The 13,716-nt window shown below is 37.2% G+C and overlaps 1 protein-coding gene across 3 annotated transcripts in view; it reads right to left on the reverse strand.

Moving 5' to 3' along the window:
* Positions 1-10,966: 10,966 nt before the first annotated feature.
* ascc1 (activating signal cointegrator 1 complex subunit 1) overlaps positions 10,967-13,716 on the reverse strand; it is an 18,205-nt gene continuing 15,455 nt past the window's right edge. For 2 of the 3 annotated variants that reach the window (XM_056469421.1, XM_056469420.1), the window contains exons 9-10: positions 13,374-13,447; positions 10,967-11,234 (exon numbers count right to left, since the gene is read on the reverse strand). In XM_056469421.1, the coding sequence (XP_056325396.1) occupies positions 11,118-11,234; positions 13,374-13,447 (191 nt within the window). In that variant the 3' untranslated portion in view covers positions 10,967-11,117. The remainder of the gene's footprint in view (positions 11,235-13,373; positions 13,448-13,716) is intronic. The other variant, XM_056469422.1, reaches the window with a different exon arrangement.

Here is a 13,716-nt window from a genome sequence, read left to right on the forward strand (position 1 = left end):
TCTGATGTGAACTTTGTAACTACATTGTGTGTGACTCATCGTTGTAACTTAACACAAAAACTGCATCAAATACTCATTGGTAAAGTTCTTACTGTGGTATTTCTCACAAACACTACGTGAGATCTGCTTTCTTTATGTCTGTCTGTTGTCTGACGCAGCCGAGGGAGGAGATTAAGGGATGCAGAAAGGCACGTAGACACGGTGGGAGGGGAGGACTAGCCTTAAAGGAGCAGTGCACCAAAACCGCCACCCAGAGCTAAAATGTATAAAATATAATCTTATAAAAGGTATAATAAATAATCTGATGGGTGTTTTGAGCTGAAACTTTACACACACATTCTGGAGACACAAAAGACTCATAATAAATCTGAAACAAGGGGTAACCTAGGAGCCCTTTAAATTACAGACATTACTGTAAAATAACAGAGAGTAAATTACAGAAATGTACTTAAGTTTAAATTTCCCATAAATTTCTGTAATTGATTGTCTGTTATTTTACAGTAAATGTCTGTAATTTAATAGTCATTTTTTAATGTTTTTTCCGGCACCGCAGCTGCTGGACAAAAACTTAAAATAACAGATTTTTTACAATGTAATATAAAAACAAACAGCACCTCAACTTTAAATACCCACCAGGCAATCTCAAGTTTACATATCTCACAGTCTGCTATGGCAATGTTGTCGTCATCAACTTAATAATACCTCCAGACCGCAGACATACTTGCGCTTTCCGCTTCAAGCTGCTTCTGTGTTCTACTTTGCTGGGGCATTTAACCAATAGCGTCTCTGCAACAAAGTGATGTCATACCACACACGTTACTGTTTCTGTGTGAAGTCAAGACAAAGGTCTTGCTCTGTGCCACCGCATAACTATATTAAAAAATAATAAGAAGAACATGATAGACATATGTATTCAAGTCCTGATCGGGAGGTAACATCTGATTCCGATTGAGTCTAAACCACGTGATCAGATCTGAACATCCCAAACTAAAACGTGATCAGTTTGGGGTTTTGAGTACTGTTTCAAATGATAGGAGTAAAGTAGATCCAGGAGGATGTTTTGCAGATTATAGAGTTTTATCAGCAGTCCCATTTGAAGCATTGATGCTCTTTTTTAAAGTAATGAAGGGTTTATTCTGTGAAAATAACCAGCCTGGATGTCATTTATCCTGCTAATTACACGGCTTTAACATAATAATAAAAAACATGAATCACAAAATAGGAAAACCTGCTAATTTAGGGCTATTTTTACAGTGCAGTGTGTGTGAACTGTTCCTTTAAAGGCTGTGATGTTCTCATTGCTGATTCAGAGATTGATCGTGTCAGTGATTGACGAAAGCGGACCGATGACCCAGCAGATTCTGTCTACTAAACGCAGCGGTGCACGAATGTTTCTGTCAGTTTCAGATCCTCAGAAGAGCCTCCGCTGTCAGACAAGTCAAGATTTCTGCAGAGTCTCGGCTTCATTTGCAGAAAAGCTGATTTCTGTCGCAACTTTAGCGCAGATTACGTTTGCTCCGAATGCCCTGACTGTAGAAATATCCACAAATCAGCAGTTTTCTCTATTTTGTGATTCCTATTTTTATTTTTCACCCTTTATTTCTGCTTCTGAACTACAGTATGGCATCTTAATCTCTCTTTACAACAACTTTTAACCTTGAAAAGTGTAAAAAAGTGATTTTATTATTATTATTATTAGTGTGCAGGGCTATATTGTGTGTGTTGGTGTTGTATATTATGCTACAGAAACCTTGTTATTTATATTTCTCCAGATATTATTTCTCATACATTACATTATCTCAAACGACTATAATGTCAATAAAAGTCACTGTGTTAAACCGTAGAGTTGAATTTTTAACATTCAAAGTGGACAGAGCAGAGATCAACATCCCATAATGCAACTCACCACCGCAAATAAACCCAAAACAAACTAAATACAGAAGCTGTTCATTAACAGATATGTTTTACAGTAGCAATCCGTCTCACAGCTTCTGTACATGGCAGCATCATAAACAAAAGAGATACAGAAATCTGGGTCACACTTCAGATTAGGTCACAATGAACAAACCATTAACTAACACTACTAGTGTAATAAACTACTAATCAGCGGTTTATTAATAGTTAGCAAGGCTGAGTCTTGAGTTTTGAGTTTATAATTGAGTTTGTTTTTAGATTAGAGATGTAAAATATGATCATACTTTATAAATACTAATGAACAGTTCATATATTAATTATAGATAGCTAATCATTCATTCATTTTCCTTCAGCTTAGTCCCTTTATTAATCTGGGGTCGCCACAGTGGAATGAACCGCCAACTTATCCAGCATATGTTTTACACAGCGTATGACCTTCCAGCTGCAACCCAATGATGGGAAACACCCATACACACTCATTCACGCACACACTAATACACTACGGCCAGTTTAGTTGATCAATTCCCCTATACCGCATGTGTTTGGACTGTGGGGGAAACCGGAGCACCCGGAGGAAACCCACACCAACACGGGGAGAACATGCAAACTCCACACAGAAACACCAACTGACCCAGCCGGGACTTGAACCAGCGACCTTCTTGCTCTGAGGCGATCGTGCTACCCACTGTGCCACCCTATATATATATATATATATATAGGGTGGCACAGTGGGTATATATATCATCATCAGATCTTTAAGAAATGTATTTGTAGTGCAGAAAAACAAGGATACACACGATTTACTGTACAGAAGTGTAGCATGAGGGTGACAGACTGCGTTTACAGTGTTACAGGAGTGTGAATAAACATGTCACACACACACACACACACACACACATCACATACATCTCAGACTGGCATATGGCATGTGTGTGTGTGTGTGTGTGTGTGTGTGTGTGTGTGTGTGTGTGTGTGTGTGTGTGTGTGTGTGTTGAGTATGAATCTGCTTGATGAGGTTATAAACAGGCATTCAGAAAGTAAGAGAGAGATTTGATGCTCTTTACTGACTCTACAGGTGCACGTCATTCATCCCCATAAGATTCAGCAGCAGAACAAAGACACCAGTGTGTGTGTGTGTGTGTGTGTGTGTGTGTGTGTGTGTGTGTGTGTGTGTGTGTGTGTTCTGAAGGTGCTCAGAATGAGAAATGAGCTGATTTTAGTGTAGTGTGGAGCAACACACACACACACACATACGCACACACGCACACACACACCTGTGCAGAACACTTCTTAGCGACAATAGCAGACCCATAACCAGCTAACCAAACACAGCAGTGCTATACTGATGAGAATATATGCACACAAACACATACTATACACACCCACACACAGACACTCTTACACACACATACACACCTGCCACCTGAGTGAGTCCTGCACTGACTGACAGTTTCCAAGCTGTCTTTCTCTCACAGAAATAAACTCAAACATACACTCTCTATTATCAGTGTGTGTAGGTGTGTGTGTGTGTGTGTGTGTGTGTGTGTGTGTGTGTGTCGCTGTAACTCCTGCAGACAGCAGAGCCTCGGGGAGACCAGAATACAGCTTTATCCCTCACACACTTAAACTCAAAGCGGAATGTGTGTGTTTGTGTGTGCGTGTGTGTGTGTGTGCGTGTGAGACATATGAACACAAACTTGTATAATGCCATGGGTATTATGCAGATATTAAGCAGAAGGTGAATTATGAGGACAGTGTCCCCAAAAATGTCCCCATTTTTCAATAGGAATATAAATCATACAGAATGACTGAAAAATCTGCAGTTTACTGAGAGGGTTGGGTTTAGATATACACTCAGTGGCCACTTTATTAGGTACACCATACTAGTACCGGGTTGGACCCCCTTTTGCCTTCAGAACTGCTTTAATCCTTCATGTCAGAGATTCAACAAGTTACTGGAAATATTCCTCAGAGATTTTGCTCCATATTGACATGATAGCATCACACAGTTGCTGCAGATTTGTCAGCTGCACATCCATAATGCCAATCTCCCGTTCCACCACATCCCAAAGGTGCTCTATTGGATTGAGCTCTGGTGACTGTGGAGGCCATTTGAGTACAGTGAACTCATTGTCATGTTCAAGAAACCAGTCTGAGATGATTGGTGCTTTATGACATGGTGCGTTATCCTGCTGGAAGTAGCCATCAGAAGATGGAGACACTGTGCTCATAAAGGGATGGACATGGTCAGCAACAATACTCAGGTAGGCTGTGGTGTTGACACCATGCTCAATTGGTACTAATGGACCCAAAGTGTGCCAAGAAAATCTCCCCCACACCATTACACCACCAGCAGCCTGAACCGCTGATACAAGGCAGGATGGATCCATGCTTTCATGTTGCTGAAGCCAAATTCTGACCCGACCATCCGAATGTGTCAGCAGAAATGGAGACTCATCAGACCAGGCAACGTTTCTCCAATCTTCTATTGTCCAGTTTTGGTGAGCCTGTGTGAATTGTAGCCTCAGTTTCCTGTTCTTAGCTGACAGGAGCGGCACCCGGTGTGGTCTTCTGCTGCTGTAGCCCATCCTCCTCAAGGTTGGACGTGTTGTGTGTTCAGAGATGCTCTTCTGCAGACCTCGGTTGTAACGAGTGCTTATTTGAGTTACTGTTGCCTTTCTATCAGCTGGAACCAGTCTGGCCATTCTCCTCTGACCTCTGGCATCAACAAGGCATTTGCGCCCACAGAACTGCCGCTCACTGGATATTTCCTCTTTGTCGGACCATTCTCTGTAAACCCTAGAGATGGTTGTGCGTGAAAATCCCAGTAGATCAGCAGTTTCTGAAATACTCAGACCAGATCTAGCAGCAACAACCATGCCACGTTCAAAGTCACTTAAATCCCCTTTCTTCCCCATTCTGATGCTCGCTTTGAACTGCAGCAGATCGTCTTGACCATGTCTACATGCCTAAATGCATTGAGCTGCTGCCATGTGATTGGCTGATTAGACATTTGCGTGGACAGGTGTACCTAATAAAGTGGCCGATGAGTGTATGTTTATACAGTAGCCTAGAAAAACTGTGAAAATAACGTTTTCAATGCATGCGTATGCGTATGCGTGTGTGTGTGTATATGTGTGTGTTCCTTGTATAAAGTATTTTAAAAATGTTTAATGCAGACAATAAACAGTCTGTACAGTAGAAAAAAGAAAGCTTTACAAGTGTGGTGTGTACCTTGTGTGTAGGAAATGTCCTCACACGTATAGGAATATCTGTAAATTACTGTTTTATGAGGGGGACTCGCGTCGCTGAAGCGGTTCCAATATACAGTATATACAGAAACATCATTACAGCTATGGAAATCCCCTTAAAACAGTGTGTGTGCGTGTGTGTGTGCGTGTGTGTGTGTGTGTGTGTGTGTGTGTGTGCGTGTGTGTGTGCGTGTGGCGGCGGGACTCACGTCTCTGAAGTGGTTCCAGCGCGTGACGGTGCGGCTGTATCGATGCACGGAGGAGGAGAGCCACTGCTGCCGGTCCTCCAGAAGACTCCCGGTGTTTACCGACACCACCGACAGCAGCAGATGAAGAAGAGCACCGGAGAATACACTCTTCACCATCATCGTCATCATCATCAGAAGAGAAATATAAACACGCGCGAAGAGGAGGAAGATCCGTTCAGGTGAAGAGCGACGGAGAAACTGAAGAGAGAGAGAGAGAGAGAGAGAGAGAGAGAGAGAGAGAGAGAGAGAGAGATGCGCGTCACCGGGTTCACACTCATCAATGAATTCTGACCTTCAACAAATACTGTCCAATAGTTGATTCAATATTAAAGGAAAAGCAACTATTAAGGCTATTACACCTTTACCATGGTCGTTGACGTACGATGGGACATTATAGCAACCAGAAAGATTTAGCCTATATATATATATATATATATATATATATATATATATATATATATATATATATATATATATATATATATATGTTTTTTTTCAGCATTATTATTTGTATAGTTTTTATTAAGCAACTCAAAAAGTTTGCCCCCACTCAATAATATATTTAAATTAGTTTTTTTTAAGAAAGCAGTGTGAAAAAAGAGTTATCTCATTATCTCAAAAAGTTATCTCATTATTTCCACAAAATATTTTGTTATTTTGAGATGTAAAGTTATTTGGAGATATTAGCCTGTCATTAAAACGACTTCATGTCTCAAAATAATGTGATATCCTGTCCTAATAATGCCTTAATAGGCCTACTATATGAAAATAACGAGACATTATGTCGTAATAATAACTTTACGACTTATTTATGCTGAAATGACTTGATGTTACCTCGTAAAAACAACATCTAGAAATATTAAGATATTATTATGACATGTATAATCACTGCTTTCTGTCTTTTTTCCGTTCTACCAAGCTTTCTTGTTTTCATCTTGTGGTTCAGGGACTGTGTAGTTTTGCCTTTAGTGTCTATAAAAGGTTTAATTTTGTTGTAAGCCTCAAATTAAATCAGCAAGTGGTGTTTGCCAAAGGCACAGAGATTCACAAAGAATTCAAGAGAGCGGTGAAATAAATTATTGGAAATAACATACCTTAAAATGTTGTGATTGACCAATCAGAATCAAGAATTCCAGAGCGCCAGTTTGACCAATCAGAATCAAGAATTCCAGAGAGCCAGTTTGACCAATCAGAATCAAGAATTCCAGAGAGCCAGTTTGACCAATCAGAATCAAGAATTCCAGAGCGCCAGTTTGACCAATCAGAATCAAGAATTCCAGAGAGCCAGTTTGACCAATCAGAATCCAGAATTCCAAGAGCCAGTTTGACCAATCAGAATAAAGTATTCCAGAGAGCCAGTTTGACCAATCAGAATCAAGTATTCCAGAGAGGCAGTTTGACCAATCAGAATAAAGTATTCCAGAGAGCCAGTTTGACCAATCAGAATCAAGAATTCCAAGAGCCAGTTTGACCAATCAGAATCAAGAATTCCAAGAGCCAGTTTGACCAATCAGAATCAAGTATTCCAGAGAGCCAGTTTGACCAATCAGAATAAAGTATTCCAGAGAGCCAGTTTGACCAATCAGAATCAAGTATTCCAGAGAGCCAGTTTGACCAACCAGAATCAAGTATTCCAGAGAGCCAGTTTGACCAATCAGAATCAAGTATTCCAGAGAGCCAGTTTGACCAATCAGAGTCAAGTATTCCAGAGAGCAGTTTGACCAATCAGAATCAAGTATTCTAGAGAGCTGTGTAATAAAGTAAGTTAATCTCCAAGTAAGCACTTATAATAATAATAATAATAATAATAATAATAATAATAATAATAATAATAATAATAATATGAGTAACTATGTGCTATAGCAGGGGTTGGCAAACTTTTCAACTCGCGACCCCTTAAATAACAATTCCAGTGACTCGCGACCCCCACTATCCTCTGAGGTGGTCATACATATACAAATATTGTACACACACCAATAGGAACTATATAAAAGAGCTTATTGACAACTCAAGAAAAGTGCAACAGTCTGATAACCATATGATTTTATAGTCATTATTCACTTGATTAATAATATTAACCTCACTTAATGAGAATGGTGGGCAATGATTACAACACAAGACTATTCCTGGTTTAATTCTGGAGACCACCACTTGGGAGATCATCCTCTATGTTCAGTCGTGGCCTTTATTGTTAATGTATGTGAGTGTCGTAAAGGTTTAACATTGTGCTGTAAAATCAATCTGCAGCAACTAACACTATTAAATACTACCTTTATCTTCTTTAGCTCATGAGTAAAGTATGATAATTATAATAGTCAGCAATGGTTTTCTGTTACTCACACTGTATCTAACAGCTGATGACGGAGTGTGTGTGCGTGTGTGTGTGAATGAGCTGTGGAGGCTGAATAAAGCCCACAGCCTCCACTAACACTCATTTATTGAGTGGGCCGAGTTCACTGCCTCTCTATAGTGAATAAGAGCGTCTGCTGAGCTGAAAGAGAAAGATTATTGAGTTCAAGCGGCTCACTGTGAGATCATGGACATCACTGACACTGCTGATCAACAGGAGAACAACAATATTAATCTATCTATAATATAATAATAATATCTATAAAGAGAGAAATCCTACCTGACGAGTCTGTCTGGAGGTTCATCATCTTTCCTCTTTCTCTGATTATATGATTTATATCAAGGCCTTGAGTGATATCAGTTTATTATAATAGCTAGTATTTCAAACAATTTTCTTTGTTTTATTCTGTAAAGGCCTGACGTTTCTTCCAAACCTGAAATAAAAATATTATGATATATATGCATGCATTATATACACTCACCGGCCACTTTATTAGGTACACCTGTCCAACTGCTTGTTAATGAAATGTCTAATCAGCCAATCACATGGCAGCAGCTCAGTGCATTTAGGCATGTAGACATGGTCAAGAGGATCTGCTGCAGTTCAAAGCGAGCATCAGAATGGGGAAGAAAGGGGATTTAAGTGACGCTGAACGTGGCATGGTTGTTGGTGCCAGACGGGCTGCTCTGAGTATTTCAGAAACTGCTGATCTACTGGGATTTTCACGCACAACCATCTCTAGGGTTTACAGAGAATGGTCCGACAAAGAGGAAATATCCTCCACAATGGCCTCCACAGTCACCAGAGCTCAATCCAATAGAGCACCTTTGGGATGTGGTGGAACGGGAGATTGGCATCATGGATGTGCAGTCGACAAATCTGCAGCAACTGTGTGATGCTATCATGTCAATATGGAGCAAAATCTCTGAGGAATATTTCCAGTAGCTTGTTGAATCTCTGACATGAAGGATTAAGGCAGTTCTGAAGGCAAAAGGGGGTCCAACCTGGTACTAGTAAGGTGTACCTAATAAAGTGGCCAGTAAGTGTATATAGAATACTTTGCCACATTTTGTAAATGTGTGTTAAAATAAAAACACCACAATTGTGTTATTCCTGTTTTTTCTTCATGTTAAAAAATATTATTAATAAAAAAAAATAAAAAATAAAAAAAATATATATATATATGTGTGTATATAAATAATTTTTATGTTTTTTTACACACATGCAAGAATAACTCATGTATTTTTTATATTTAGACACGCATACACACACAATATACATATGCACATTACTTTATCTATCAAATAATAAAGAGAGAAATCACAAACTCTCATGCAATGTCCAGATGTTGGTAATGAAAAGCTGCTGAATATAAAATATAACTCTAAACTCCAGTAATGTTCAGAGCTGAGCAGCTGATCAGTATTGATGATGATCATTTCAGTCTGATGATGAACTCTTCAGAAGAGTGTGTGAGCAGTCAGTTGCTATGTGCTGTTGCTAAGGGCTGTTCTTAACAAGTTGCTGAGTGTTTTTAGGATGTTCTGGGTATTTTAACACTCCTAATGTGTTTTAATGAATGATCAGACTACACATCTGGAGATGATTGAGCATACAGTTGAAGTCAGAATTATTGTATATATTTTTCCCCAATTTCTGTTTAACAGAAGCAGATTTTTCAACACATTTCTAATCATAGCAGTCTTAATAACTGATATCTTTTCTCTTTGTCATGATGACAGTAAATAATATTAGACTAGATATTCTTCAAGACACTAGTATTCAGCTTAAAGTGACATTTAAAGGCTTAACTAGGTTAATTAGGGTAAAGTTAGGGTAATTAGGCAAGTTATTGTATAACAGAGGTTTGCTCTGGAGACAATCCAAAACTAATATTGCTGAAGGAGGCTAATAATATTGACCTTAAAATGGCTTTAAAACTATTAAAAACTGCTTTTATTCTAGCTGAAATAAAACAAATCAGACTTTCTCCAGAAGAAACAATATTAAAGGAAATACTTTTACACTATAACTAATGTGGTTCAACCTACGGATCAGCGACAGAGAAACTACTGTTATGGGAAACACTGGTCACTACATCGTTCTTTAACCCAATCGATGGGATTACAATGTTCTCCCACCACATGCACTCAAAAAAATGTTTTAGCTGCTTGTTCTAACTACTTCTTTAAAATGAGCTGAAACTAAACAATTCTGGAGATTTTTGGGGGAAACTTAATTGTTTTATAATCAATCTACTTAAATTAGTTATGATACCTTAATGGATGTATAATGTGTAGTTGGCAGATTATTCATTTAGTTCAATTTATTGAGTAATTTAATAAATGACATAAATAATACTCTGTACAACTACTGTTTTTACTTTATACGTGTGTGTAATGTCCAACTGTAGTATTTTACAGCATCATGTACTGTAAATCCACATGCAGAACTTTACCTTACAGCGCCTCGTGCTGGACACTGAAACACACACATACACACACTCTGGCACTTGTTGAACAATGTACAGTTAAAGTGAGAATTATTAGCCCCCCTGTTTATTTTTTTCCCTCAATTTCTGTATATCTGAGAGCAGATTTGTTCAACACATTTCTAATCATAATAGTGTTAATAACTCATCTCTAATCACTGATTTATTTTCTCTTTGTCATGATGACAGTAAATAATATTAGACTAGATATTCTTCAAGACACTTCTATACAGCTTAAAGTGACATTTAAAGGCTTCACTAGGTTAATTAGGTTAACTAGGCAGGTTAGGGTAATTAGGCAAGTTATTGTATAATGATGGTTTGTTCTGTAGACTATTGAAAATAATATAGATTAAAGGGGCTAATAATATTGACCTTAAAATGGTGTTTAAAGAATTAAAACAGATTTTATTCTAGCTGAAATAAAACAAATAAGACTTTCTCCAGAAGAACAGATATTATCAGACATACTGTCAACATTTCCTTGCTCTGTTTAACATCATTTGGGAAATATTTAAAAAAGAAAGTAAAATTCAAAGTGGGGGGGCTAATAATTCTGACTTCAACTGTATATATAACACACATATCACTGAAATTAAAAAACACTTAGAAATATTTTAAAAACTACACTGTTGCATTCTTGCATTCTCCATCAAATGTTTGAAGAAACTTGAATTATTCCAGAATATTTGTTAAATAATAACCAAAACAATCCTCATATCACACATTTTAGTGCAATTAAAATGCTCTTTATATTACTGATAATCATATTTACACTACATGACAATGATGATTGAGTAGCAAAGTGTAAGTGTGTGTGTGTGTGTGTGTGTGTGTGTGTGTGTGTGTGTGTGTCTGCGCCATCATGAGAATGTGATGTGTCCGGCTGAGGAATAGTATCCTGTGCTGTCAGTGGAGAATCTCTGTGAAATCTGAACTGAATTCAGCTCAAACGCTCCAAAATAAAAGTCCCCAAACATCTGCAGAGAGAGAGAGAGAGAGAGAGAGAGAGAGAGAGAGAGAGTATGTGTGAGAAACAGAGAGCGAGAGTTCAGACTCACTGCTCCACACACAGTTCATAAGGCTGTAAAATCTGCACACAACTGTTGAGACATACCTTATTAGATCACTTTCTACATCCTCCAGATCAACAATGACCAAAAAACAAATGTGCAATACCTCAAACAATGTTTCTTTATTTAATTTGTACAAAAAATGGAAATTCTTTTAATTATAATAATAATAATAGTAATATTGCTAATAGTAATAATAATAACAACAAACAAATATAAATAAATTATGTATTTGTGGGTCTTAATGCACTTACAAAGTTTAATTACTTTACTAAAACTCAGAATTTTTCAGGAGTAATATCATAAACAGAGCTCAGTTGTGCACACTGTGTTCTGGCATGTCTTAAAAATGGCCAAACTATGAAAATAAAACAAAAGAATGACATATTTACAAAATCATCCACAGAAATAGCCTTCCCAGAATAATTTTGACCATATAATGGGATATAATTCTGGGAAAACCAGGCGTTTTCTCTTCCAACCAGCTTCTGGTCAACAACATGAGTGTGTGTGTGTTTGTGCGTGTGTAAAATAGCCTGCAGTTCCACTGACTGCCAACAGAAGGCGACAGACGCAGCTCCAGAAACCCCACTTACGTTAGTGTTTTCAGAGATATTCGGCAATAATCCATCTCATTTTAATGTAGATATGAGATAATAACACAGTAACACAGAGTATTAGACATATTATGAATAATGAGAATATCAAATACAGATTAAACAATTAAATCATTTCAATAAAGTGGAATTAAATGAACAACAGACATCACTTGATCATGTTTACGGTTATATTTCACACAATAACTAAAGGGGATTATATTTATTAGATCTCATCTCATATCTCAGTTTAACAGCATGCATGCTATTATTGATTGATTAAAACTAAATTACTTATGTGAACTATACCGCACACATGCATTTAGATCACTTATTTACATGTCTAGTAAAATTAATGTCAATTACATTACAGTATAGATTGGGAAAATTTATTTTCATTTAATAGAACTGTTTTTCACAAGTCTGTGTTAAACCATGATTTATTGTGGTAATGTAAATGTGATTTTCAGCATCATTTAAGTGTCACAGTCCTTCAGAAATCAGTCATATATGATTTAATGATCAAGAAACCTTTCTTATTATTCATTCATTCATTTTCCTTCGACTTAGTCTCTTATTCATCAAGGGTTTCCACAGTGAAATGAACCGCCAACTGTTCCAGCATATATTTTATACAGTGGATGCCCTTCCAGCTGCAACCCAGTGCTGGGAAATACCCATACTCACTTATTCACACACACACACTCATACACTATGGCCGATTTAGTTGATCAATTCCCCTATAGTGCATGTGTTTGGACTGTGGGGGAAACCGAACACCCAGAGGAAACCCACGCCAACATGGGGACAACATGCAAACTCCACACAGAAACACCAACTGACTCGAGGACTCGAATCAGCAACCTTCTTGCTGTGAGGCTACAGTGCTAACCACTGAACCCCCGTGCCACCATATATTATTATTATTATCACCTGCATTGAAAATAATTGTGTTTCTTCTTATATTCGTGCTACATTTTATTTTTCAGCATTTAAAGATCAATAGAAAATATACAGATAATAAATAATAATAATAATAATGATAATAAGAAAATATTTTCCACTATAAATGTAATTTTTGATAAATTGACTGTATTGTTGATGGTTATAATTAATGATGATTGATTAATGACTGATGAAAAGTAATGTCAGTTTTATTATAAGTATTTTATGTTATATTTTATTTTATGTAACAAAAAAATAAATAAATAAAATAAATAAATAAATAGATAAATAAATAGATAAATAAATAAATAAATAGATAAATAAATAGATAAATAAATAAATATATATTTATATATTTAATTGTAATATTTTTATATAATTTATTATTATTTATTTATTTAATTTTTTAACAATATGTCTGTGCAGAAATATCAGTGAAAGCTTTGCAGATTGTGTCTGACTCTGGTTGTAAGTCATAATAACAGCTGATCTGAATGTGTCTCACCTGTAAGATGTTCGTGGCATTAAAAGCTTCTCGATCTCGAGGGTTTGCTCTGGCTGGAGCTCCTCTGTCCTCCGCTGAGAGAAACACACAGCAGATCACACATCAACACACACTCTACGTCATCAACACGAACACTTTCATTCATTCATTTTCTTTTCAGCTTAGTTCCTTTATTAATCAAGGGTTGCCACAGCGGAATGAACCGCCAACTTATCAAGCATATGTTTTATGCTGCCACCCATTACTGGAAATTCACACACACACTCATACACTACGGACAATTTAGGTTACCCAATTACCCAATAGCGCATGTGTTTGGACTGTGGGAGAACATGCAAACTCC

This window comes from Danio aesculapii, chromosome 12, assembly GCF_903798145.1.
Source record: "Danio aesculapii chromosome 12, fDanAes4.1, whole genome shotgun sequence".
Classification (NCBI taxonomy): Eukaryota; Metazoa; Chordata; class Actinopteri; order Cypriniformes; family Danionidae; genus Danio; species Danio aesculapii.